This window comes from Trichomycterus rosablanca, chromosome 13, assembly GCF_030014385.1.
Source record: "Trichomycterus rosablanca isolate fTriRos1 chromosome 13, fTriRos1.hap1, whole genome shotgun sequence".
In the NCBI taxonomy this organism is placed as follows: Eukaryota; Metazoa; Chordata; class Actinopteri; order Siluriformes; family Trichomycteridae; genus Trichomycterus; species Trichomycterus rosablanca.
In genome coordinates, this window is record NC_086000.1 from 22,372,052 (window position 1) to 22,399,802 (window position 27,751).

Here is a 27,751-nt window from a genome sequence, read left to right on the forward strand (position 1 = left end):
CATCCTTATAAGGCAGGAAAATTGTACATAAAGATTGTGGTGTTTATTAGTCAATAATAAGTGTGACACCCACACAGCCAGCAGTGCCACTGTGCTGCTTTAAAAAAAAAAATAAACTGAAAACTGTATCAGAAAATTTTACAGGATAATTTTAGGGAAATAATTTGTTAGATGAAGCTTAATGAACCAAGACACGTGACTAATTAAAAAAACAGTTAATATACATTTCCATAAAATTTATTCTTGCCACTTTGCAAGACTGATGAGCTAAAGGACACATTATTCTTAAGGAGGTTCTAGCAGTTACTTAATTGGATGGCTCACTTTCAGCTTGGACTGTGAATATTTAATGTGTTTAATAAAGACATAAAAACTATTGTTGTTCTGATAGTAGTTACAGTGAAAAGTTTGACTATTATTAGGATCTAAATAAAGTGTGAAATAATGAGTGATAAATGCATAAAATTCAGGCAAAACATGCTTTGAGAAGTAAACATATAAAAACATATAAAACATAACCTTCTTAAGAACAACACACTGTAGTCCATTCATTAGACAGGGAACTATGACGCCTCCCTATCTGTTTCTCTCTCTGGATCTTGAAGCTGGTGGATTTTAATATGACTACTTTTGGGCAGATTGCTGCAAGAAAACATAGCTTATTTTAGCAAGGTTAGCTCTAGCATTACATGATAAAACTTTAAAGTGCTGATGGGTTTCTACCTGGTGCTCTGCGGGGTGATAAAGATAAACTGGCGGTGACGTTGACGCTCAGTGAGTCGAATAAGCAGGTCCAGTGAAATCTGACGATTGTGCATGTCCTAGGACAAAACAATGGATATATATTTTTTACCTCCTGCTTTTCTGTTTACTAATACTTTAATGTCAATACATTCTACACATAATTACAATAATACCTATTAAGGTGAATGAGGCTGAATACTTATTTGATTTGTTGACACAACACTTGTTAGGTAACAACTTTATACTTACCATGTACACATCAAACTCATCCAGACACCGAAATGGGGATTCTGTAATCTCCCACAGGGACAGAATGAAGCAAACCGTGGAAAAAGAGCGCTCTCCACCAGACAGAGTGCGCATGTCACTGACGCTATCATTCTCCTGACCTGGTGGCTTCACCTTAATCAGACAAATTACGTAAATGAAAAAATGACACTGTTCAAAGCATGCTATTCAGCATATTTAGCAAGGAGAGTCATTCTGATTTCTAAAGTATTTTCAAACAATCAACAACTTAAATCTGGTTGAAATACTGCTAACATAACTTGTATATGTATTCCAGATCAAACATCTCAATTTATGTCTATACATACATCTTCTGTGTTATTTATGTGTAAATGTTCTCATACTAACAATTGTCTTACAAATAAACAATAAAATAAAATTCCAAAACAGTTAAGGAACACAACTAACACATTTACTGCATTTTGCAAGCAACTGAGGTTTAAGGGTCTTGCTCAGAGCCCCAACCATGGAAACCGAATGTGGGTTTGGCTGTTAGGTATAAAGGTGGAAACATACAGTGGGATTGTAGAAAGACATATGCAGCCCTCAAGGCGGCCATGGTTTTTTCAGCAAGACAATGTCAGTGTGGCTTTATAGACACATAAAACATGTGCTTGACTGGCCTGCCTGTAGTCCAGATCTATACATCCTTATAATTATTCTTAACAATTACTAGTACTACAGTGTTAGTCTCACAAGGTTGCAGCACTAGTGTTCTTTTCCATTTACCATACCAGATTCAACAAATGAGCAAAGAAACATCACACCCTTCAAAGTGAAGAAAGTCACTGAACCTACAATACATACCCTCCAAGATTTGATTTTAAAAAAGGATTGGGAATTGGGATGGGGAAGAAAAATAAATACCTACCGAAATGGAGAGAGATTCACTGCTGTGATCAAACATCATTGATCCACAGCAGTGAAGACTGATAAGAAAACTGTTGAAGTATAGCTTGCATCTCACAGAGAGAGATCTGCAACACAGCACCAGAGAAATTAAATAGTTTATTGCATATTCAGTGACTGAATCAGATAAACAAATCCATTTCTTTTCCAAACATATCTGAGAAAGTGAAATGTCAAGCTTGTTTTAATGGAACTATATTTCTATACAACCATATTCCATACACATGCTAATTGTGTCATTGCAATATTTCACAGTACCCTTTTTAATCCACCCTTAAATCAAGAATGAGACTTAAAATATTTATTTGTTCTAGGAAGGTGATTCTGATATTTCAGATGCTGTTTTAAAGTTACTCAATACTGTGCAGAGTATTGAGTAACCTGAATATTTTTAGAAAAAAATATACAGCAAAGCCTGATATTTTTAGCTTAGTATGACTGCATTCATTAAGCCACACACGTTTTAGGCAATCACATCTGACATTCACATTATTAGAGGTTCCCGGATAGTTATACGTCAGGTTTTCCAATTTGTAAGCAAGACTGTTAGCTAAGCTTCACCATTACATACATACATCTGATAATGATTTATAATGATACATAATGATTTTGAGAAGTTAGAATTTGCAGTTAACACCTCCATCTCTCAGAAGAAAGCTAAATACAGCTAATAAAAATACAGTATATTAGAACAGGTTTAGAAATAAAGAAATAGAAAATCAAAAGATAATAAAATACTATGTTTTCCTGAGCTAATATAGCTTCCAAACTAACAGAATTGCTATTGTAGAATGGCAGAATTGTTGCAAAATGTCATACCTATAAATACTAGGTGTAGTAATGTTCCAAGGCCATTTATTTATTTTTAGAGCTTTCTAAACAGTGTATAAAAGTTTATTTTAATGGTTCAGAACTTTAGGTTTAGGAATACTTTCAAAATTTCTAACAACACTCAGACTACCTTCTTAATGTTTTATATCGTGCCTGTCGGTCAGTCATAATGTTGTCCAGACGATCAATGAATTTCTTTAGATCTCTCAGTTGGCTGGATTTGTTTTTGTAATTTTTGTGAGCCTCAGCGTACTCCCTGAAGATAAATGATCAAAGATCAATGATATTATCTTAAATGTAAAAAAGAAAAGAAAAATCTGCCCAGGGATAAAAAGTAAGAAGTATGTGTACCTGATTACTTGCTCATGATTACCATAGATGCTCTCCTGTGAGCTGATCTTCTGGCGAAGACTCGTAATCTCTGTGTCAATGCTCTTGGCACTTCGATCTGGGCATTGTGGCTCAGGACAGATTTCTTTTGCTTTTTCTTCAATGTCCTAATAAACAAGAAAAAAAAACACTAAGGTCATATTATATGAACTGATTATGTATTTGGGCTGGTTAGTCATTTGTCAGCTAGTCTCAGTTGAATTCTGTAAGTCGCAATGAAATAAATAAAAATAGGTATCATTGGCCAAATCATGCATATAATGGATTACTATTGGCTTTATTAAGCTCATTTAAGGTTCAGTACTTTAGACACGTTTACTCTCAGACACATTGGTGGCATGCAATAGTGGAGTAGCACACTGAACCAGAAAAATAATACCTGATTTAATATATATATATATATATATATATATATATATATATATATATATATATATATATATATATATATACAGTCATGTGAAAAAGTTAGGACACCCCATGAAAACCTTTGCCTTTTTGAACATATTTAAACATATGGACATTAGAGCTTCATTTAAACAGTACTGAGAGATGGAGCTTATATAACTAAACTAATACACCTGAAAAAATTACTTTTAAACACAAGTTGTAAAATGTAATGAACAAAAATGGAAATTTATTGTGAGGAAAAAGTTAGGACACCCTATGTCGTAATAGCTGGTGTTTCCCCCTTTGGCTGAAATAACCTCAATTAGACATTTCCTATAACCATCTACCGTCTCTGACATCGACTGGGAGAAAGTTTTCCCCACTCCTCCATGCAGAATTTCTTCAGCTGTGTGAGGTTTGATGGGTTTCTTGCATGCACAGCCCGTTTCAAATCACCCAACAGCATCTCAATAGGATTACGATCCGGGCTTTGACTTGGCCATTCCAGAATTCTCCATTTCTTTCTTTTGAGCCATTCCTTGGTAAATTTACTGGGATGTTTTGGGTCGTTGTCATGCTGCATGGTTCACCTCCGCTTCAGTTTTTGGACAGATGGTCTTACATTTTCCTCAAGCACCCTCTGATACAGTGAAGAATTCATTGTGGATTCTATAATGGAGAGCTTGCTAGGCCCTGCTGCAGCCCCAAACCATGACATTTCCACCTCCATGCTTCACAGTTGGTATGAGGTTCTTGTGCCCAAATGCTGTGTTTGGTTTGTGCCAAACATGTCTTCTGTTACTGCGCCCAAATAATTCAGCTTTGGATTCATCTGTCCAAAGCACATTGTTCCAGAAGTCCTGGTCTTTGTCTAGGTGTTCTCTGGTAAACTTTAGTCTTGCCCTGATGTTTTCTTTGACAGCAAGGGTTTCCTCCTTGCTCACTTCCCATGAAAATCAAACCTGCTATCAATACCCTGCTATCAACTGTGGCAAAAGCTAGCTGTAGGTCCCGTGATGTCATTGTAGGATTATTGGAGATTTCTTTATGCATCTTGCGGTCTGCTCTTGGGCTGAACTTGCTAGGACAGCCTGACCTGGCCATGTTGGCAGTTGTTTTAAATGTTCACACTTGTAAATTATTTTCCGTACAGTGGAATGGCTGATTTCTAATTGTTTTGAGATCTTTTTAAATTCCTTCACAGACTCATATGAAATCCCGTCCCAGACACATATGCATCTACAACCTTCTTTCTGAAGGCCTCAGAGAGCTCTTTAGATCTCACCATGGTGATACCACTCACTTCAAAAATCAAGAGCAAACCAAACTAATGCCTGAGGTTTAAATAAAACTCCAATGTCCTCTTAACGATGGTCTAATCATTGCAGCTGATGTGGTTCACTGGATTCTAATTTTAGACGTTTTAAGTAGTAATAAATGTGGGGGTGTCCTAACTTTTTCCTCACAATAAATTTCCATTTTTGTTTATTACATTTTACAACTTGAGTTTAAAAGTAATTTTTAACATTTTTTTTTGTTTAGTAATAAAAGCTCCATCTCTCAGTACTGTTCAAATAAAGCTCAAATGTCCATATGTTTAAATATGTTCAAAAAGACAAAGGTTTTCATGGGGTGTCCTAACTTTTACACATGACTGTATATATATATATATATATACAGTGTATCACAAAAGTGAGTACACCCCTCACATTTCTGCAAATATTTTATTATATCTTTTCATGGGACAACACTATAGACATGAAACTTGGATATAACTTACAGTAGTCAGTGTACAGCTTGTATAGCAGTGTAGATTTACTGTCTTCTGAAAATAACTCAACACACAGCCATTAATGTCTAAATGGCTGGCAACATAAGTGAGTACACCCCACAGTGAACATGTCCAAATTGTGCCCAAAGTGTCAATATTTTGTGTGACCACCATTATTATCCAGCACTGCCTTAACCCTCCTGGGCATGGAATTCACCAGAGCTGCACAGGTTGCTACTGGAATCCTCTTCCACTCCTCCATGATGACATCACGGAGCTGGTGGATGTTAGACACCTTGAACTCCTCCACCTTCCACTTGAGGATGCGCCACAGGTGCTCAATTGGGTTTAGTCCATCACCTTTACCTTCAGCTTCCTCAGCAAGGCAGTTGTCATCTTGGAGGTTGTGTTTGGGGTCGTTATCCTGTTGGAAAACTGCCATGAGGCCCAGTTTTCGAAGGGAGGGGATCATGCTCTGTTTCAGAATGTCACAGTACATGTTGGAATTCATGTTTCCCTCAATGAACTGCAGCTCCCCAGTGCCAGCAACACTCATGCAGCCCAAGACCATGATGCTACCACCACCATGCTTGACTGTAGGCAAGATACAGTTGTCTTGGTACTTCTCACCAGGGCGCCGCCACACATGCTGGACACCATCTGAGCCAAACAAGTTTATCTTGGTCTTGTCAGACCACAGGGCATTCCAGTAATCCATGTTCTTGGACTGCTTGTCTTCAGCAAACAGTTTGCGGGCTTTCTTGTGCGTCAGCTTCCTTCTGGGATGACGACCATGCAGACCGAGTTGATGCAGTGTGCGGCGTATGGTCTGAGCACTGACAGGCTGACCTCCCACGTCTTCAACCTCTGCAGCAATGCTGGCAGCACTCGTGTGTCTATTTTTTAAAGCCAACCTCTGGATATGACGCCGAACACGTGGACTCAACTTCTTTGGTCGACTCTGGCGAAGCCTGTTCCGAGTGGAACCTGTCCTGGAAAACCGCTGTATGACCTTGGCCACCATGCTGTAGCTCAGTTTCAGGGTGTTAGCAATCTTCTTATAGCCCAGGCCATCTTTGTGGAGAGCAACAATTCTATTTCTCACATCCTCAGAGAGTTCTTTGCCATGAGGTGCCATGTTGAATATCCAGTGGCCAGTATGAGAGAATTGTACCCAAAACACCAAATTTAACAGCCCTGCTCCCCATTTACACCTGGGACCTTGACACATGACACCAGGGAGGGACAACGACACATTTGGGCACAATTTGGACATGTTCACTGTGGGGTGTACTCACTTATGTTGCCAGCTATTTAGACATTAATGGCTGTGTGTTGAGTTATTTTCAGAAGACAGTAAATCTACACTGCTATACAAGCTGTACACTGACTACTCTATGTTATATCCAAGTTTCATGTCTATAGTGTTGTCCCATGAAAAGATATAATGAAATATTTGCAGAAATGTGAGGGGTGTACTCACTTTTGTGATACACTGTATATATATATATACAGTGTATCACAAAAGTGAGTACACCCCTCACATTTCTGCAGATATTTAAGTATATCTTTTCATGGGACAACACTGACAAAATGAAAATTTGACACAATGAAAAGTAGTCTGTGTGCAGCTTATATAACAGTGTAAATTTATTCTTCCCTCAAAATAACTCAAAATACAGCCATTAATGTCTAAACCACCGGCAACAAAAGTGAGTACACCCCTAAGAGACTACACCCCTAAATGTCCAAATTGAGCACTGCTTGTCATTTTCCCTCCAAAATGTCATGTGATTTGTTAGTGTTACTAGGTCTCAGGTATGCATAGGGAGCAGGTGTGTTCAATTTAGTAGTACAGCTCTCACACTCTCTCATACTGGTCACTGAAAGTTCCAACATGGCACCTCATGGCAAAGAACTCTCTGAGGATCTTAAAAGACGAATTGTTGCGCTACATGAAGATGGCCAAGGCTACAAGAAGATTGCCAACACCCTGAAACTGAGCTGCAGCACAGTGGCCAAGATCATCCAGCGTTTTAAAAGAGCAGGGTCCACTCAGAACAGACCTCGCGTTGGTCGTCCAAAGAAGCTGAGTGCACGTGCTCAGCGTCACATCCAACTGCTGTCTTTGAAAGATAGGTGCAGGAGTGCTGTCAGCATTGCTGCAGAGATTGAAAAGGTGGGGGGTCAGCCTGTCAGTGCTCAGACCATACGCCGCACACTACATCAAATTGGTCTGCATGGCTGTCACCCCAGAAGGAAGCCTCTTCTGAAGTCTTTACACAAGAAAGCCCGCAAACAGTTTGCTGAAGACATGTCAACAAAGGACATGGATTACTGGAACCATGTCCTATGGTCTGATGAGACCAAGATTAATTTGTTTGGTTCAGATGGTCTCAAGCATGTGTGGTGGCAATCAGGTGAGACGTACAAAGATAAGTGTGTCATGCCTACAGTCAAGCATGGTGGTGGGAATGCCATGGTCTGGGGCTGCATGAGTGCAGCAGGTGTTAAGGGAGTTACATTTCATTGAGGGACACATGAACTCCAATATGTACTGTGAAATACTGAAGCAGAGCATGATCCCCTCCCTCCGGAAACTGGGTCGCAGGGCAGTGTTCCAGCATGATAATGACCCCAAACACACCTATAAGACGACCACTGCTTTATTGAAGAGGCTGAGGGTAAAGGTGATGGACTGGCCAAGCATGTCCCCAGACCTAAACCCAATAGAACATCTTTGGGGCATCCTCAAGCGGAAGGTGGAGGAGCGCAAAGTCTCGAATATCCGCCAGCTCCGTGATGTCGTCATGGAGGAGTGGAAAAGCATTCCAGTGGCAACCTGTGAAGCTCTGGTAAACTCCATGCCCAGGAGAGTTAAGGCAGTTCTGGGAAATAATGGTGGCCACACAAAATATTGACACTTCAGGAACTTTCACTAAGGGGTGTACTCACTTTTGTTGCCGGTGGTTTAGACATTAATGGCTGTATATTGAGTTATTTTGAGGGAAGAATAAATTTACACTGTTATATAAGCTGCACACAGACTACTTTTCATTGTGTCAAAGTGACATTTTGCCAGTGTTGTCCCATGAAAAGATATACTTAAATATCTGCAGAAATGTGAGGGGTGTACTCACTTTTGTGATACACTGTATATATATACAGGGGTTGGACAAAATAACTGAAACACCTGGTTTTAGAACACAATAATTTATTAGTATGGTGTAGGGCCTCCTTTTGCGGCCAATACAGCGTCAATTCGTCTTGGAAATGACATATACAAGTCCTGCACAGTGGTCAGAGGGATTTTAAGCCATTCTTCTTGCAGGATAGTGGCCAGGTCACTACGTGATGCTGGTGGAGGAAAACGTTTCCTGACTCGCTTCTCCAAAACACCCCAAAGTGGCTCAATAATATTTAGATCTGGTGACTGTGCAGGCCATGGGAGATGTTCAACTTCACTTTCATGTTCATCAAACCAATCTTTCACCAGTCTTGCTGTGTGTATTGGTGCATTGTCATCCTGATACACGGCACCGCCATTGGATGCACATGGTCCTCCAGAATGGTTCGGTAGTCCTTGGCAGTGACGCGCCCATCTAGCACAAGTATTGGGCCAAGGGAATGCCATGATATGGCAGCCCAAACCATCACTGATCCACCCTCATGCTTCACTCTGGGCATGCAACAGTCTGGGTGGTACGCTTCTTTGGGGCTTCTTCACACCGTAACTCTCCCGGATGTGGGGAAAACAGTAAAGGTGGACTCATCAGAGAACAATACATGTTTCACATTGTCCACAGCCCAAGATTTGCGCTCCTTGCACCATTGAAACCGACGTTTGGCATTGGCACGAGTGACCAAAGGTTTGGCTATAGCAGCCCGGCCGTGTATATTGACCCTGTGGAGCTCCCGACGGACAGTTCTGGTGGAAACAGGAGAGTTGAGGTGCACATTTAATTCTGCCGTGATTTGGGCAGCCGTGGTTTTATGTTTTTTGGATACAATCCGGGTTAGCACCCGAACATCCCTTTCAGACAGCTTCCTCTTGCGTCCACAGTTAATCCTGTTGGATGTGGTTTGTCCTTCTTGGTGGTATGCTGACATTACCCTGGATACCGTGGCTCTTGATAGATCACAAAGACTTGCTGTCTCGGTCACAGATGCGCCAGCAAGACGTGCACCAACAATTTGTCCTCTTTTGAACTCTGGTATTTCACCCATAATGTTGTGTGCATTGCAATATTTTGAGCAAAACTGTGCTCTTACCCTGCTACTTGAACCTTCACACTCTGCTCTTACTGGTGCAATGTGCAATTAATGAAGATTGGCCACCAGACTGGTCCAATTTAGCCATGAAACCTACCACACTAAAATGACAGGTGTTTCAGTTATTTTGTCCAACCCCTGTATATATATATATATAGGGTGGGCCATTTATATGGATACACCTAAATAAAATGGGAATGGTTGGTGATATTAACTTCCTGTTTGTGGCACATTAGTATATGGGAGGGGGAAAACTTTTCAAGATGGGTGGTGACCATGGCGGCCATTTTGAAGTCGGCCATTTTGGATCCAACTTTAGTTTTTTCAATGGGAAGAGGGTCATGTGACACATCAAACTTATTGAGAATTTCACAAGAAAAACAATGGTGTGCTTGATTTTAACGTAACTTTATTCTTTCATGAGTTATTTACAACTGAAAATAACTGGTTCAGTGTTGGTTTTGCCAAAATGCCGCAAAATGCCGCATGTCACTCGCCGCATGTCACTGGAGAGTGGCAGAATGGGCAAAACAAAAATTGGAACAGGACCCTCAGTTTACACAGAACATTTTGTTCAGTGATGAGGCAAACTTTTATGTGAATGATGAAGTTAACAAACAAAACCACCGCTATTGGTCTGATACTAACCCACATTGGATAGATCCCTCCAAGACTGTTGGAACACAAAAATTGATGGTATGGTGTGGTATATGGGGTACAAAGATAGTGGGGCCATTCTTCATCAATAGAAACCTCAAGGCCACTGGATATTTGAAATTGCTACATGATGATGTGTTTCCCTCTTTATGCACTGAAGCTGGCACGTTCCCTGAGTTTTTCCAGCAAGATGGTGCACCACCACATTATGGGTGTCAGGTCCGAGCATTCCTAGATGAACAGTTTCCTGGAAAGTGGATTGGTCGTCGTGGGCCAGTTGAATGGCCCCCAAGGTCTCCCGATCTGACCCCCTTAGACTTTTATCTTTGGGGTCATCTGAAGGCAATTGTCTATGCTGTGAAGATACGAGATGTGCAGCACCTGAAACTACGGATACTGGAAGCCTGTGCTAGCATTTCTTCTGCGGTGTTGCTATCAGTGTGTGAAGAGTGGGAGAAGAGGGTTGCATTGACAATCCAACACAATGGGCAGCACTTTGAACACATTTTATAAGTGGTCAGAAACTTGTAAATAACTCATGAAAGAATAAAGTTACGTTAAAATCAAGCACACCATTGTTTTTCTTGTGAAATTCTCAATAAGTTTGATGTGTCACATGACCCTCTTCCCATTGAAAAAACTAAAGTTGGATCCAAAATGGCCGACTTCAAAATGGCCGCCCTGGTCACCACCCATCTTGAAAAGTTTCCCCCCTCACATATACTAATGTGCCACAAACAGGAAGTTAATATCACCAACCATTCCCATTTTATTTAGGTGTATCCATATAAATGGCCCACCCTGTATATATCAGGTATGGCTGTACAAGCTGTTTACATTTTTACCATTACTTATTTTACCATTATTTATTTATTCAGCCATTTATTCATCTTCAGTAACAATTTAATTCTGATCAGGGCCTGAAGCTCACCTGGAAACCAGGCCCAAATCTTTGCTTTCTCACTTACTTACTCAGTAACTTACACCTAGGGGCAATTAACATTATTAAATTGAATTAATATTATGTTTTAGGAGATGGAAGGAGTCACGAATACCTGGAGAAGAGGTTTCAATTTAGGTCCCCAAGACTCTGGATCTGTGTGGCACCCACACTACCTGCTGTGCCATTGTGAGGTCTATTTTAGTATAAAGCCACCAACTTTAGTCAATCATAAACGCTAACAAGGATAAAAAAAAAATTAAAAAAAATCATATGCCACAGCTCTGCATACTCTTAAATTAATAATCAAATTAATGATCTATGTTGCTGTGTGTATGTATATTTTTGACCTAGCAGGATGTCCTTTTTTAGACAACAGAAACATTAAAATAAGACACAGAAGCAGATAGATTAATACAAAGTTGGTTATAACTTCATAATTCTGCAATCAGCCTGCAGAACTGAGCTTTTTTATTTTTAAGTGCATTATCAAGTACTTTTAAATGTTAGGATTGCTTGCCAATACCTTTTTCTCCTCTTCTCTGTCAGCCACTTCCTCTTTCATAGCTTGGATATTGTCCTGGTGATCCTTGAGTTTTCTTTCCAAAATCTTCAGCGCGTTATTAAGTTTACTGCACTCAGCTTCAGCTTTCACCTGCTCCTCCTGTTCACAACACAACAAACCACTCTGAGCTGGTTGTCTTGATTTAACTTTGCATTTTCACCCCAAACTTGAGTTATGACCACCCACCTTCAGCTGTTCTGCTTCATCTGTGAGTTGTTCTCTCTTGTTTTTCACATCTTTGTGTTTTTGATCCATTTCCAAAAAAGCCTTATTGTGTTTTTCCAGTTCATCCTGTGCCTCTTTTACAGTTTTTTTCTCCAACTTAATTTTCTGCTCATTCTCTTGAGCTTCTTCTTCCTAAGAGTTTCATTACATGAATTACTAAAGTTAATACTGTGATGTCAACAATGAATTTGGTTTAAAGTAATAAATAATTTACAGAATACAAACCAGGGAGCTTATATCTTCGGTCTGTGTCTCCTCAATGTTCTCAAGTTCAACTATGTTGGCTTTAACCCGATTCATAGTTTCCTGTGCAGGAACATGACGTATTTTGTATTATTCGTTCAATCATAGTCTGTTTTACAATATAGAAAAAAAATCACATAGTGCTTGGGTTGCATGGCGGTAAACCATGTAAGCACACATCACTTGCAAGTTCGAATCTCAGCACCGTTACCGGGAGGCGGGTACCTATGCAGACAATGATTGGCTCGTCCGATGGGTAGGAATCCCAGAGAGAATTCCTCATAGCTGCTGCAGGTACGACCTGTGCTGGTTGGTAAATGGCGTGGAATAATGGAGATCAGTGCGTGACTTTCCGTGCATGATACGGATCTCCTAATGAGCCTGCCTTGTGCAGGTAATAAAGAAGCAGCCAACATATCAAGCAAAAATAGGCAAAGATTGTACTTGTAAAATTGTAAAAATTAGTATTCTCAGTTTTAGAATGATTAAAAAGTGTAAATTAATAGGAAAGGTGATTTAACATAGTGGTAAACATAAGTCTGTTCCAAGTTTTTATAAGTGTATTTCAGGCATTAAATTCAAAATGCACTAATATTTACAAACAACAAGGTAGTCAGTAAGAAGATTGGAAATTACTTAGCTAAGTATTTAAAACAGATAATAAAAGGGCTTTTAGATTTTTTTTAACACAGTTGTGCTGCATGAAACTGAATCACAAGAAGACAAGGCAACTAAAGTATCTATTTTACTCTGAGTTGGACTAGCCAAATGGATTGATGTGTAAAAGCTTACCTATTTTTTAAAGCTAATATTCTACACTCTCATAACCAAATCATTTCAGAGTATAATTTAGTTTTTTATTATAATGCATTTTCTCCCCTTTTTCTCTCTTTTAGCGCGTCCAATTGCCCAATTGCGTCACGCTTCTTTTCCACCAATGCCGATCCCCGCTCTGATTGGCGAGAACAAAGCTAACCCACGCCCCCTCCAACACAGCAGCCGTATGCATTTTGTCACCTACACTTTGACGAGTGCAATGCGGATCAGCTCTGTGTACGGAGAGACACACCGTGACAGCACTCTTTTTCCCGTCTCTGTGCAGGCGGCATCAATCAGCCAGCAGAGGTCGTAGATGCATTAGTTACGAGAGAATCCATATCCAGCTTAATATCCCACCCCTGTCTGAACAACAAGCCAATCGTTGTTTATGTGGCTGCTCAGCCCAGCCAGCAGGCAGAGCTGAGACTCGATACGATGTATTCAAGATCCCAGCTCTGGTGCTCCAGCATGGGTTTTTCAGAGTATCATTTGAGTAAACCTGAGCATTTACCTGATTTTTCTTGCTTGCTATTTTAGCACTGAGCAGCTTCTCCTCCATGGACTTAACGTCTTGCTTTACTGAGCTTAAGTGATTTCGAAACCTGGCGAGCTGTGCTTGATGATTTTCCACTTCTGATTGCACTAGACTGCACATTTAGAAAAGAAAAGAAAATCAAAACATGTTTGTGATTTCATTCAAACAAAAGGTTATTAAATGCAGATACTGGGATAAAGATAAACGTATTGGTTCCCTTTCATATATGTGGAACTGGAAGGAGGTTTATGTAGTTCTAAAAGACATTTTTACACTAATAGCTTGGTCTACTTTACTTGAAATTGCTTCTTTTATTAGATTTAGATCAAGATTCTTTTCAGGCTACTTTAGTATGGTCCAGTGTCGACAAGGCTGAGATTACAAGCACTTGAGTTTGATTCTCAGCTGTGCTATCAACCTGGACAAGCAACAAACAGGCACAACTGGCTGTGCCTTATGGGAAAAGTGCAAATGGGTTACTTATTGCTGGTGCACTTGCTGCCTTTGCTGGCTGGTCGAGGCATCTGCATGAGGGATATGTGATGTAGTTTTCAGTTGCCACATTTACCAACCTCCTTTCTCATATTAAACAGGAAAAGCACTTTTGGGCACTTTTGCGGTAGTTCGTGCAATATTGTTGTAGCTCACAAACGAAAGTCAATAGCTAACTTCCAATTTTTTCATCAGAACCATTTATGAAGAATGTCACTGGCCTGATCAGTGCCCTTGGAAGAGGTGCTAACTGCCTGCATTTAAACACATCAGCTTCCAGCTCCTGGCCATGAATGACTTAATGGAGAGTCTGAGTAATTGGAAAAATACTTTTTAATTTGACAGCTGTATAATGTATAAAATTTACCTCATGAAAAAAGTAGTATGGTAAGTATGGTAAGACTGGTGATAATGGTGAAAAACGCACAATAACTTGAATGATTATCTTTTTTTTTAATATATATATTTTTCTTTATGCATTTTCTCCCCTTTTTTCTCCCTTTTTGCCTGATTGCATCATGCTTCCTCTCCACCAATGCAGATTCCTGCTCTGATTGAGGAGAACGAAGCTAACCCGACCTGTGGGCAGTATGCCGTATGCATCTTATCACCTACACTTTGACGAGTGCAGTGCAGCTCAGTGGAGAGACACACCCTGAGAGCACTCTTTTCTCATCTCTGTGCAGGCGCCATGAATCAGCCAGAAGAGGTTGTAATTGCACCAGTCATGAGAGAGAGAGAGAGACCCCATCCGGCTTAGTCTCGCCCATCTGAACAACAGGCCAATTGATACGATGTATTCGAGATCCCAGCTCTGGTTCCAGCATGTGTTTTTACCGCTGCGCCACCTGAGCGGCCAGGAATGATTATCTTAAATTAAAATTAAAAATGGTACTTGCCGAACTTCTGCCTCCGGATCCCCACTGAGGTATTTAACTATGACTTCACTTGCAGGGGTGTAATTGCGATTGGTATAGATCTGATCACCCTCTATTGTAAAAGCTTCACGGCAATTTCTGGGTGCCCTTCCTGCTTGCATGACTCTTCTGGCAATGGCAGCCTCCTATATTTAACAGTTTCAAAACAAAATTCACTAAAATGAACACAGTAAAAAAATTAAGCAATCAAATGACAAGTTATTTTCAAAATGTACAGAAACAAACACAGTCCACAATCCACAGTTCTCACAACAACCTGAAAGCGTTGATTAATGGAAACTCAAAATACTTGATAAACTTACCCTGATGATAAGAATGCATTCAATGCTTCTCATATCTATCAAACAATTTGTTATCACAGGGTTGTCGATGATGAGAGTGTCTAAAACAGATGGAAAGTCTGGATGGTGCACACCTCTAATAACATGGAAAGATAACATAAAAATGAGCAATTACTTCTATTAAACAGCATGACAAAAGTAGGAAAGTGCTATTCAGTGAACAGCAAAAGTCACTTATTACTTTATGCACCTCAACAACAAACTGTTTCAAACTGTACTGACGGCTCTACATCCCTATAGCCTTTGTGGTGCAAAGGATATAGAAAGAAACATTTTTTCAACGACAAGCTCAAAGCCAATAGTACCAATGGTGTAGTTCTGTGTGAAGCTGTGAGGACTTTAAACTATATATTATTACATTTTTAAAATCACAGTTTACATTTAAATTGAATAAGCAAACAGCGCTGTACTACTTGGAAAAAAACATTGAACATTGAACAGTTTGTGGTTGATATGACATTTAGACATTTTAACATTTTCTACCATCATTTGTTTCATTTAAACTAAATAAAATCAGACCAATAATGTATTGAACCACAATTTATAGTATTAAACTCATCTTTCAGTTAAGAAAGCGCACCACCCATAACACAAGAAATGGGTTGTAACTGCAAGTTTCACATGCTAAAATGTTCACCACCTTAAAAGTATAAAATATCTAATATGGTTCCTTTTTTCTATCACCAAATTATTAAAAAAAAAAACAATATCCATATAATTAAGGATCCTATTAATCATGAAACAAGATGCTTACCTATTCTGAACACTGTAAATGCGATCTGTAAATGAACACACCATAATCTGGGGCCTGTTGCCTTTAGAAAAGTATGGAGACATCAGCTCTTGTAGAACTTTTTCATCTTTGTAATTGTCACAGCAAAACGTTTTCATGAAACTCCGTAAGCAACTTTCCACAGCCACTGCTAAACTTGGGTCTTTCAGACTGATACATGCACCTGAAAAAGAAATAAAAATCACTGGTCAGAGTCGTGGTGTGTCCGGTTTCCCAAAAATGACTGGGTGCAACACAGTTACACACCCTGGACAGAACATCAATCCCTTCCAGACATACCAATCAGGTCTGTATGTAGACAGAGATCCCAGCGGTTGGGACAATTTACCGCTGAACCACCTGACTGACTAGTTTGAACATGTATGTATTCATTTTCCTGCTTGGACAGAATCTCTTAACTGTTATCTTTGTATGGGTCATTTAATCTATTAATGCCAAAATATTAGATCCTGCTGGATAAACAAATGTTTTTTGTTAATTAACCTTTGGTTGTTTCCATATGTAATAAATAACTGCAAATGTATATAGCTAATAGTACCTAAAATTATTATAATTTTTTTTTTCTATAATCAAATTTTAAGACAAGACTTTCATCGCAAATAAAGAAAAATAAACAAAATACTTATTTTCAGGTGAGCTTAAATGTTTTTGTTTCAGTTAATGCTTTAAAATAATACCAAAACACTGACAAACAGACACATTTGTTAAATAAATGGTAAAAAATAAAATTAATAAAATGTAATAAAATAAATATATAATAAATATAAAATAAAACGAATGAATCTGCTATAAAAACTTATTGAAATTAGAGAAGTTACCGATTGGTCCAACCGGCTTCTTAATAAAGCGTCCTTGAGCGTAGGCTTTATCAATCGATTCCAAAAGTTCTGGCATATGATCACCAAATCGTCTTAGTCTGTTGGATCTGCTTGCAGTCAGCTGTTTTATTCTTTTCAGTTTGGACTCCAGAGAAACCTGTATGTTTTTCTCCTCCATGCTAAAATGAAAGTCAGTCATTATTAAAATTTATGAACGTACATTATTCTGAACTAGTAGTGGTTATAGTAGATAAATGGTGGTATACTACCCTTACCAGGTTATAAGTACAGGGGTTGGACAAAATAACTGAAACACCTGTCATTTTAGTGTGGGAGGTTTCATGGCTAAATTGGACCAGTCTGGTGGCCAATCTTCATTAATTGCACATTGCACCAGTAAGAGCAGAGTGTGAAGGTTCAAGTAGCAGGGTAAGAGCACAGTTTTGCTCAAAATATTGCAATGCACACAACATTATGGGTGAAATACCAGAGTTTAAAAGAGGACAAATTGTTGGTGCACGTCTTGCTGGCGCATCTGTGACCAAGACAGCAAGTCTTTGTGATGTATCAAGAGCCACGGTATCCAGGGTAATGTCAGCATACCACCAAGAAGGACAAACCACATCCAACAGGATTAACTGTGGACGCAAGAGGAAGCTGTCTGAAAGGGATGTTCGGGTGCTAACCCGGATTGTATCCAAAAAACATAAAACCACGGCTGCCCAAATCACGGCAGAATTAAATGTGCACCTCAACTCTCCTGTTTCCACCAGAACTGTCCGTCGGGAGCTCCACAGGGTCAATATACACGGCCGGGCTGCTATAGCCAAACCTTTGGTCACTCGTGCCAATGCCAAACGTCGGTTTCAATGGTGCAAGGAGCGCAAATCTTGGGCTGTGGACAATGTGAAACATGTATTGTTCTCTGATGAGTCCACCTTTACTGTTTTCCCCACATCCGGGAGAGTTACGGTGTGGAGAAGCCCCAAAGAAGCGTACCACCCAGACTGTTGCATGCCCAGAGTGAAGCATGGGGGTGGATCAGTGATGGTTTGGGCTGCCATATCATGGCATTCCCTTGGCCCAATTCTTGTGCTAGATGGGCGCGTCACTGCCAAGGACTACCGAACCATTCTGGAGGACCATGTGCATCCAATGGCGGTGCCGTGTATCAGGATGACAATGCACCAATACACACAGCAAGACTGGTGAAAGATTGGTTTGATGAACATGAAAGTGAAGTTGAACATCTCCCATGGCCTGCACAGTCACCAGATCTAAATATTATTGAGCCACTTTGGGGTGTTTTGGAGAAGCGAGTCAGGAAACGTTTTCCTCCACCAGCATCACGTAGTGACCTGGCCACTATCCTGCAAGAAGAATGGCTTAAAATCCCTCTGACCACTGTGCAGGACTTGTATATGTCATTTCCAAGACGAATTGACGCTGTATTGGCCGCAAAAGGAGGCCCTACACCATACTAATAAATTATTGTGGTCTAAAACCAGGTGTTTCAGTTATTTTGTCCAACCCCTGTATATACAGTTAGTACTGTATAAAATTTTTTTTAAACTTTGGTTTTAAAAGGGTTTTAGCAGATGTTTTCTTGAACTGTCTACTTAAACTAGAGTACGGTAATGTTTACTATGGAAGCACTTCTGTAAGTCACTGTGGATAAGAGCGTCTGCTAAATGAAAATGTAAATGTAGTACCACTGTTGTTAACAATTTTGTCCATAATTGTTTTTTAATGTACGTATTTATGTGGTATTAGAATTCATTTTCAAATACTGATTGCTCACAGAAACCAAAAAGTATCAGGGTAATTAAAACAAAACACAAACGTTAAGTTGATGATTGTGTTTAGGTTTACCTTAGTTTGTCATACTCTTCCCTTCCTTTCAAAAGAGCCTGCTGTTTGTCTTCGATTTCCTGATTAAAATTTGCAGACTCAGCCTCAAGTTTTTCGAGCTGCTTTTTCAGAATGGATATTTTCCTTATTCGCTGTGTCTGCTCTGCCTCATGATTCCTTTTCTCATTACTGCCAAAAGTAATAATAATTAAAATTTCACTGTTACACCACAACACAGTTGCCTGTGTTGTAATAAAGTATACCACAAAAAGACAACATATGCATTTTTGTTTGTGTACCAAATAGAAATGGTCACATTATAAGACTGTCCTAGACAATACAACTCACCTATTATTTATTTTATGAATTCTCTCCCTAAGAAGGCATTGCTCCTTTTCTAATTGTTTTAGTTTGTTCTCAGCACGGAAGTACACCACCTGAAAAATTAGGACAACACACATAAGCCAACCATACCAGGGTATGAACACACACCAAACTTAAACAACTACAAAGTGACCCACTAAATATTACTTAGTACAACAAAATTAAGAACTGCCTTACTTCCTGGCTCTTCTGAACTTTGCTTTTAAGCCTGGCCTCTTCTTTCATTTTTCGATTTTCCTCCACTAGACATTCCTCCTCCTCTTTAACTTTCCGGAGCGTCATCTGAATGTCCCGCAGTCTCTTTTCAGCATGGGTGACTTTGTTCTAGAAGAGAAAGGACAAAGTTGTAAACTATTTGGCCAAAATCATGTGAATACCTGACCATGAAATTGTTAAACATCCTATTTTAAAAACATGGACATTAATATGGTGTGGCTAAAACACCTTAACTGAGTAAATATGAGACATAGTTTAGGCCCTACAGTGTACATAATAACAAAGTAGCCATGAGTCTTTTTTCTGAATATAACCTATGCTAAATGGTGTGATCAGGATTCTATTTTTTAAGACTTTACAATTAGGTTTCCAAACTTTTGCACATGCCACAATAACAGATCATTTTTGGCAGTTCGTTGCAGAGGTTGTGTTTACTTCTTTTGACAAAATTAGTCATCTGGTCATAAGTACAACATTTACTTCATACAACTAAACATCTAAGTAGTTTGTCAAAATAGTGCACCATGAACCATGTAGTTAACAAATTTTATGTGATTTGAGGCAATTTGCTAATATTTAAAACTGCATTAGTCCCAGGTAAAAAAATGGTTAAGTGTTAATTGTTATAAGCATTACTATACTATTTTATATTATAATTATATTCTATTATATATTCTAGTTATGTTTTACACATAACCGTACACAACCAGAGATTTAATTATGTTAGCATTGTTAGTTAACATTAGCACACAGTGGGCAACCTATACCTGTTCTATAAAAACAACTCAAAGTATCATATGGACCTTACCATACAGCAAAAATGTCATCATTTCTTGCATCAGTAAGCTTTGAAAAGTTCCGTTTGTGCTATAATAACAAATTTAACTCAAAAAACATAAAGGAGAATCCTATATGAATAGCAATAAAAGTACCTGACACAGAAGGAGTTTTTGTTCATGTACATTGTTACTCTGTTCTTTGTCGATTTGTTCCATCAGCTGTTGTACATGCCACTCCTTCTCTCTCACCTGGTTAAATTACAAGTGCTGTTATTTGGAACCCAGTGTAACACACACCACACACATCAAAATCCCAACACCAAATACCTACCAAACACCATGCCATCGTCTTCTGCAAATCTTCCAGAGTCTGCCTCATTTTCTCAAGCGATGATAAACGATCATAGTTTTCTTTCTTTTGAAAATACAACTGTCTGAGATCTTTCAAACACTGAAAATAGACAAAATGAAAATATGAACTGAACTGATGTGTATAAATATATTTGTTACACCTTTCATACAAAGCCTTATTATTATTTCACACCTCCTCCTGTCTCTCCACTTGGTTGCGTGTAACTTCTTCGGTCTGCTTGATGTGGATGTAGTCTCTTTTCATCTGCTCTAGCAGAGTGGCTTTCATAAAAAACTTTAGAAACACAAGAGACAAAAATCTTACAACAAAGAACACCATCATTTATGTTATCCTAGCAAAATATTAAAAAAACATATAGTGTCAGACTGTGACAATGCTCCTTGATATTCCTTGGTTTTCAAGTATTTAAAGACTTCAAAGATTTGAAAAAAAGCAAAATATGAACATTTTCTTTAGTGACCTTAGACTTCAGGCCCTCACTGAAAAAAACACAACTTTTTTTGCAAATAGTAATGCACAGCTAATTCATATTAAATAAAAGAAATGTCATTTGTGAAATTAACATGTTTAAACCACCCTTAAGAGAATTAAGTTATTGCGGCTTTACTTGACTCATTATGGACTGTTAAAAAATTTAAGCTGAGAGCACAATAAATTCTCTGGACAACTGACCAAAGTAATAATTTTGGTAAACTGTCCAATAATAATAAAAACATTAATGGCAATAAAGCAGGAACTATAAAAATAAGGCAGAAAAAAATCGAAGCTTCGCCACACTAACATAAAAATAGTTACAAACTAATATTGTAACTTTTTATCATGATGGCAATGTATGAGAGCTCTTGCTAAATTATCACCTTGTACTTGTCTGCTTCACTTTTTGAATGCAGAAACTGTTTACTCATTTCCTGGTTAAGAATTGTAACAGGATTGTCAACCTGTAATTAAAAAATAACAAAACATACATGTAAGGCATTTGCAGCAAAAAAAAATAACTATGGCAAATAAAAAATCGATTTACTTGTATATTAAAATGGTCCAATATTGCTGTTAACTCTTCTTTTTTTGTAGAGACAACACGTCCTGAAACAGAAAAAGTTAAGTTTGGGCAGGTTTATTATTAATGAAATGATCACGATACTAGTGTATGGACAGTGTATTACCACTTTTGTTTTTGATTTTGCATGTCCTGCAGCCATCACTTGTAATCCTCTGTTCAACAGAGATGCAGTCTCCATATATATTACCTTTATAAGCATCACTGCCTCTGTTTCTCAGTTTTACTGTGACTTCAGCAGAACTGGGTGTAAAATGTTAGAAAAGCAGACCATAAGCCAGTAATATCTGTTTCACCTCATTACTAGCCCTAAAATGATATCTATTTTTATATACTATATAAAAATAACTTACCTTTCTCCGTATTTTACGAAACTCTTCAAAGATGCCCCTCTATTAGTGGTAGTTGCTTTTCCACCCAGGCCAACAATAAGAGCAGTAAGGATAGCACTCTTCCCACCTAGCATTGGTGGAAATAAAATCCAATAGCATTATGAACAGTCTTTGAACCATGCAAAGATTCTTTCTTTTATTAATGACAATTGCTGTACAGCACCCACTACACAAGCTGTGCTATCACCATCACTGACAGCTCACTGACAAGTGAACCTCCTAATGGCCAAACAGCCTAGCCTAGGGCTGGGCGATATGGATCAAAAATTATATCTCGATATTTTTTTCTGAATGGCGATATACGATATATATCTCGATATTTTTATCCCATAAGGTAATAACAAAAAGACACTTCTGAGACAAAGCTACATTTTCCAATTTTTTTACAGGTACTTTTATTAATATTTATGCTGGGGAAGCTTCACACAAGAATTATTTTTCCTTAAAAAAAAAAAAAAAAAAAAAAAAAAAAAAGAGCTATTCTAAGAAAAAAAAAAAGTAGTTTTCTAAGGCATCTCCTGTTGTGTAATGTGAATCACAAATATATTGTCTGGTCCTTTAAGAATGTTAAGTGTTCTATAGGGCGCAGGGAGCGAGTGTGTAGGGAAGATGTTGGAATGACACGGTTTCCGGCTGAGCTTGTGCGACATTAAAAGTAAAACCCCGTTAAAGTAAACCCCTCTTTAACCCCCCACCCCCACATGTTTGGACTTTATACATTATTTTATGTATATGTCGCCACAACATTAACATTTACATTAATATTTTCTTTTACTGTATAGAACTCAGTTCTGTAATACAGGCAGAGCTAATAGTTCATGTTACTGTGTAACTATTACAACATTTAATGCATTTTAATCAGCGTTATGCTTCATGCACTTTATTATTATTTAACAGCTTTATTTGTTGTTTAATTGCTGTTTGCTCCTTGTTTACTGCAGAGTTAGTTCGTGCAATTTTATTAATTTTTGGTTGTTTATTGGCCGACAACAAGAAATACTATAATAGAAGATAAATAAATAAATGACGTGTCGGACGTCGGGCGATCGTCCAGTATAAACTAACATGATCACGTACAACATCCAGTACAGAAATCACTCCCCATAATGTTTGTTTTTTACAGATAGAGCAAATATATGCACATCACATATACAAACACAAGTTAGAACAACAGGAGACGCACCGCTACGTTATTATTACTTTCTCAACACTTGCATGATTTATACTGTTTATATATGAAGTAAATACGTGCATGTCAGCGCGTGCATGCGCTTGTATTGGTTTTTGAAACGAATAACGACTCGTTTTCTTGTTTTTTAACTTTGGGATTTGAAGTGAAAAACGAATGAAGGTACACGGAGCTGGAACCTTTTGTCTGGACTTGTTTTCGGCGTTCTCTACAGAATACTGCTGCTCATCTGACACTTTGAATTCGAACCATCTCCAAATAATTCCAAAAAGAGTCATTATTTTTCTTTTTAGTAAGCAGCTCCTCTTCGATAGCTTCTGTCATGTCTTTATCCGTCTCCATGCTACCGCTGCCTGCAGGACTTACTGGTGAAGCGGTGGGGAGGGGTGAGTTGTGTTCAGTGAGGGAGAGGGGCGAGTTGTGTTCAGTGAGGGAGAGGGGCGGGGCAGGTGAACATGTGCAGAGACAAACTGGGAGAAGAGAAAGACGAACTGTCGGATCTAACTGGAACGCAACATTTATATCGATATACGCGATATTGTCTTATCTTATATCGCGTATGAAAATATATCGATATTTTTAAAATATCGATATATCGCCCAGCCATAGCCTAGCCATTGGGAGGTTCACTCAAACAAAAATTATAACAATGTATGCATTTATACAGTTATTAGCACAGCTGTGTGGCACCAGGAACTCTGCGACCCTGATCAGGATTAATCGGATATTAAAGATAGAGATAAAGTCACAGGTTTCAAAATATTATGCATGTTCTTTTCTTTAAAAAAAAAAACCCGTTAATAGCACATTTTAAAGCACAAATGTGGCACAAATAAAAAAGCATGCTTGAGTGTATGAGTGCTGGTTTACACTGAGAATCAAAATGCATCAAATTCTGAATCACTTACTTCCATTGTTTCCGACAATAAAGTTTACATTTGGTCCAAATTCAAATTGCTCAAGCAAGTGATGACTCATAAAGTTCTTTAGGGAGATGCTCTCAATGACACCAATATCCCCAGCACTCTAAAAACAGAAAGATAAATTGAGTTTAACAACATTATTTTATGAAAATTATGTTAATTTATAGGATGTATAATGTAGTTGACAGACCGAGGTTAAGAATGGAAGGTCCTGATTAAAGCATATCTCTTCATCAATGTCCTCATCCTCTTGTACATGAGTTGCTTCATCTGTCCTTCGAAACTTACTGGGCTTTACAGCATTCAAGACACTGGGCTTTCTCTTATTCATTGTATAAATACGCTACATCTAGGAGGAGAAAAAGCAGCTTGTGAGGAGCTGGGTTTGGCCGAAAAATTACCAGTTTACTTGAACAGCTTTATTATATATATTTCTACTTAAAATTCTCATACAAATCAAGGTAGCAAAACTTCCCATAAGGCTTTAAAATACAAATAGCCCTTGTAACGGACTGTTGGCTACCAGCTTTGATTAAAATCTGAATTTAGAATAATGAACTAGTTCTGCTTAAGGTGTTTAAATTAATCTTACTGTTCTATATTACTGCCACATTCACTGTTGCACTTTTTATATCAATAAAACATGAATCATGGGGATTTAATTAGAAACAAATAAAGACCAAAAAAGGCGTTCCGGGTCCTTTCTGTGCGGAGTTTGCATGTTCTCCCTGTGTCTGTGTGGGTTTCCTCCAAGAGCTCCGGTTTCCTCCCACAGTCCAGGGTGTTACTGTGTGCCTTGCGCCCACTGAAAAGCAGGGATAGGCTCCAGCGCTCCAGTGAGTGAGTAAAGACCAAAAAATAAGAAATCATATAAGCTATTCTTTTGATCAAAAAGAAGATTAATATTGAATTAAAAGAGGAGCTAAGAGTGCAGATATCACACACATCAGCACCATGGAGAGAAATTTGGTGTTGTGTTGAGATTCTGCACCCCTGCTGTAATATGCAAACACATTTAGAGGAGCGTGCTATTTAAATCACATAGTCACTAGTCAAACAGCTAATATTAAATATGTAAAATGATAATAAATTTAGCGTTTATGGATAAATGTGTTAAATTACTGACTATTTAAAATCTATTGTCATCTATTTTCATGTTACAGTTTTAAATTACTGCTACATTTGCAAAGTTAAGCAGTTTTTTTTAAAAAGGTCTTAACAAGCTTGCTGATTAACATTTAACTAATAAAATTTCTTTTTGTCTATATAAATTAGGCAAAATGTACATCCTTCATTTTAAATAGAATATCATTCGCGACTCTAGCCTAAAGACTCGACTCGGACTCTAGCCTGAAGACTCTGACTCGACTCGGACTCTAGCCTAAAGACTCGTGACTTAACTCGAACTCTAGCCAAAAGACTCGTGACTTAACTTGGACTCTAGCCTAAAGACTCGCGACTTGACTCGGACTCTAGCCTAAAGACTCGCGACTCGACTCGGACTCTAGCCTAAAGACTCGCGACTCGACTCGGACTCTAGCCTAAAGACTCGACTCGAACTCTAGCCTAAAGACTCGCGACTCGACTCGGACTCTAGCCTAAAGACTCGCTACTCGTCTCGGTCTCTAGCCTAAAGACTCGCGACTCGACTCGGACTCTAGCCTAAAGACTCGACTCGGACTCTAGCCTAAAGACTTGTGACTCGACTCGGACTCTAGCCTAAAGACTCGTGACTTAACTCGGACTCTAGCCAAAAGACTTGTGACTTAACTTGGACTCTAGCCTAAAGACTCGCGACTTGATTCGGACTCTAGCCTAAAGACTCGCGACTCGACTCGGACTCTAGCCTAAAGACTCGCGACTCGACTCGGACTCTAGCCTAAAGACTCGACTCGAACTCCAGCCTAAAGACTCGCGACTCGACTCGGACTCTAGCCTTAAGACTCGCGACTCGTCTCGGACTCTAGCCTAAAGACTCGCGACTCGACTCGGACTCTAGCATAAAGACTCGACTCGACTCTAGCCTAAAGACTCGTGACTCGACTCGGACTCTAGCCTAAAGACTCGTGACTTAACTCGGACTCTAGCCAAAAGACTCGTGACTTAACTCGGACTCTAGCCTAAAGACTCGTGACTTAACTTGGACTCTAGCCTAAAGACTCGTGACTTAACTCGGACTCTAGCCTAAAGACTCGCGACTCGACTCGGACTCTAGCCTAAAGACTCGCAACTTGACTCGGACTCTAGCCTAAAGACTCGCGACTCGACTCAGACTCTAGCCTAAAGACTCGCGACTCCACTCGGACTCTAGTCTAAAGACTTGCGACTCGACTCGGACTCTAGCCTAAAGACTCGCAACTGGACTCGGACTCTAGCCTAAAGACTCGCGACTCGACTCAGACTCTAGCCTAAAGACTCGCGACTCCACTCGGACTCTAGTCTAAAGACTTGCGACTCGACTCAGACTCTAGCCTAAAGACTTGCGACTCGACTCAGACTCTAGCCTAAAGACTCGCGACTCGACTCGACTCTAGCCTAAAGACTCGTGACTTAACTCGGACTCTAGTCTAAAGACTTGCGACTCGACTCAGACTCTAGCCTAAAGACTTGCAACTCGACTCAGACTCTAGCCTAAAGACTCGTGACTTAACTCGGACTCTAGCCTAAAGACTCGTGACTCGACTCGGATTCTAGCCTAAAGACTCGCGACTCGACTCGGACTCTAGCCTAAAGACTCGCGACTCGACTCGGACTCTAGCCTAAAGACTCGCGACTCGACTCAGACTCTAGCCTAAAGACTCGCGACTCGACTCAGACTCTAGCCTAAAGACTCGCGGCTCGACTCGGACTCTAGCCTAAAGACTCGCGACTCGACTCAGACTCTAGCCTAAAGACTCGCGACTCGACTCAGACTCTAGCCTAAAGACTCGTGACTCGACTCGGACTCTAGCCTAAAGACTCGCGACTCGACTCAGACTCTAGCCTAAAGACTCGCGACTCGACTCAGACTCTAGCCTAAAGACTCGCGACTCGACTCAGACTCTAGCCTAAAGACTCGCGACTCGACTCAGACTCTAGCCTAAAGACTCGTGACTCGACTCGGACTCTAGCCTAAAGACTCGTGACTCGACTCGGACTTGTGAACATCACTGCCCAGCGCCAGACAAAAGTTCAGCAGTATGGAACACTGACTTGAATGGACGTGCTTTCATGCCTTTGTTTACATTTTCAATTAGCAAAAACGTAATAATATGTCTTAAATGTTGTTGTGTCGTGAATGTTCTCCCAATGTTGCAGCTACATACAGCAATTAATCTATGTCATTAAATCAGTCTGATAAATAAAGAAACGTCAGATTGCTAATAGCGCTTTAGAAAAGTAAACAAGTGGTCGTACTGTCATGGCTGAAAGCAGATCCACAGAGCGGGAGTGCCGCTATAATCACTCATAACGCTGCACTTATTCACTCACTGATTACAGCTCATTATTACCAACTGTAAAACATTCAGGACATTAATAACAGCTCACAATATTAATCTATTATTAAAAGATTAAATCGCACTTACTCCATCCATCTGCATAGAAGCGATTTATGACATTTTTCTTTAACGCTGTTTTTGCTTCCT

The 27,751-nt window shown here is 39.2% G+C and overlaps 1 protein-coding gene across 1 annotated transcript; it reads right to left on the reverse strand.

Annotated features, from left to right (window-relative positions):
- Positions 1-21: 21 nt before the first annotated feature.
- smc6 (structural maintenance of chromosomes 6) lies at positions 22-27,751 on the reverse strand. The gene is made up of 27 exons (XM_063008077.1): positions 27,692-27,751; positions 24,316-24,474; positions 24,111-24,228; positions 21,975-22,080; positions 21,728-21,864; positions 21,586-21,647; positions 21,422-21,502; positions 20,736-20,837; positions 20,523-20,642; positions 20,345-20,440; positions 19,374-19,520; positions 19,161-19,249; positions 18,834-19,001; positions 16,962-17,140; positions 16,105-16,306; positions 15,312-15,426; positions 14,971-15,134; positions 13,556-13,691; positions 12,208-12,288; positions 11,944-12,114; positions 11,719-11,856; positions 3,124-3,269; positions 2,903-3,028; positions 1,904-2,009; positions 994-1,146; positions 724-821; positions 22-642 (listed from the first exon to the last, which is right to left on the reverse strand). Exons 2-27 carry the CDS (start codon positions 24,454-24,456, stop codon positions 564-566), a joined length of 3,261 nt encoding a protein of 1,086 aa, XP_062864147.1. The 5' UTR covers positions 24,457-24,474; positions 27,692-27,751; the 3' UTR covers positions 22-563.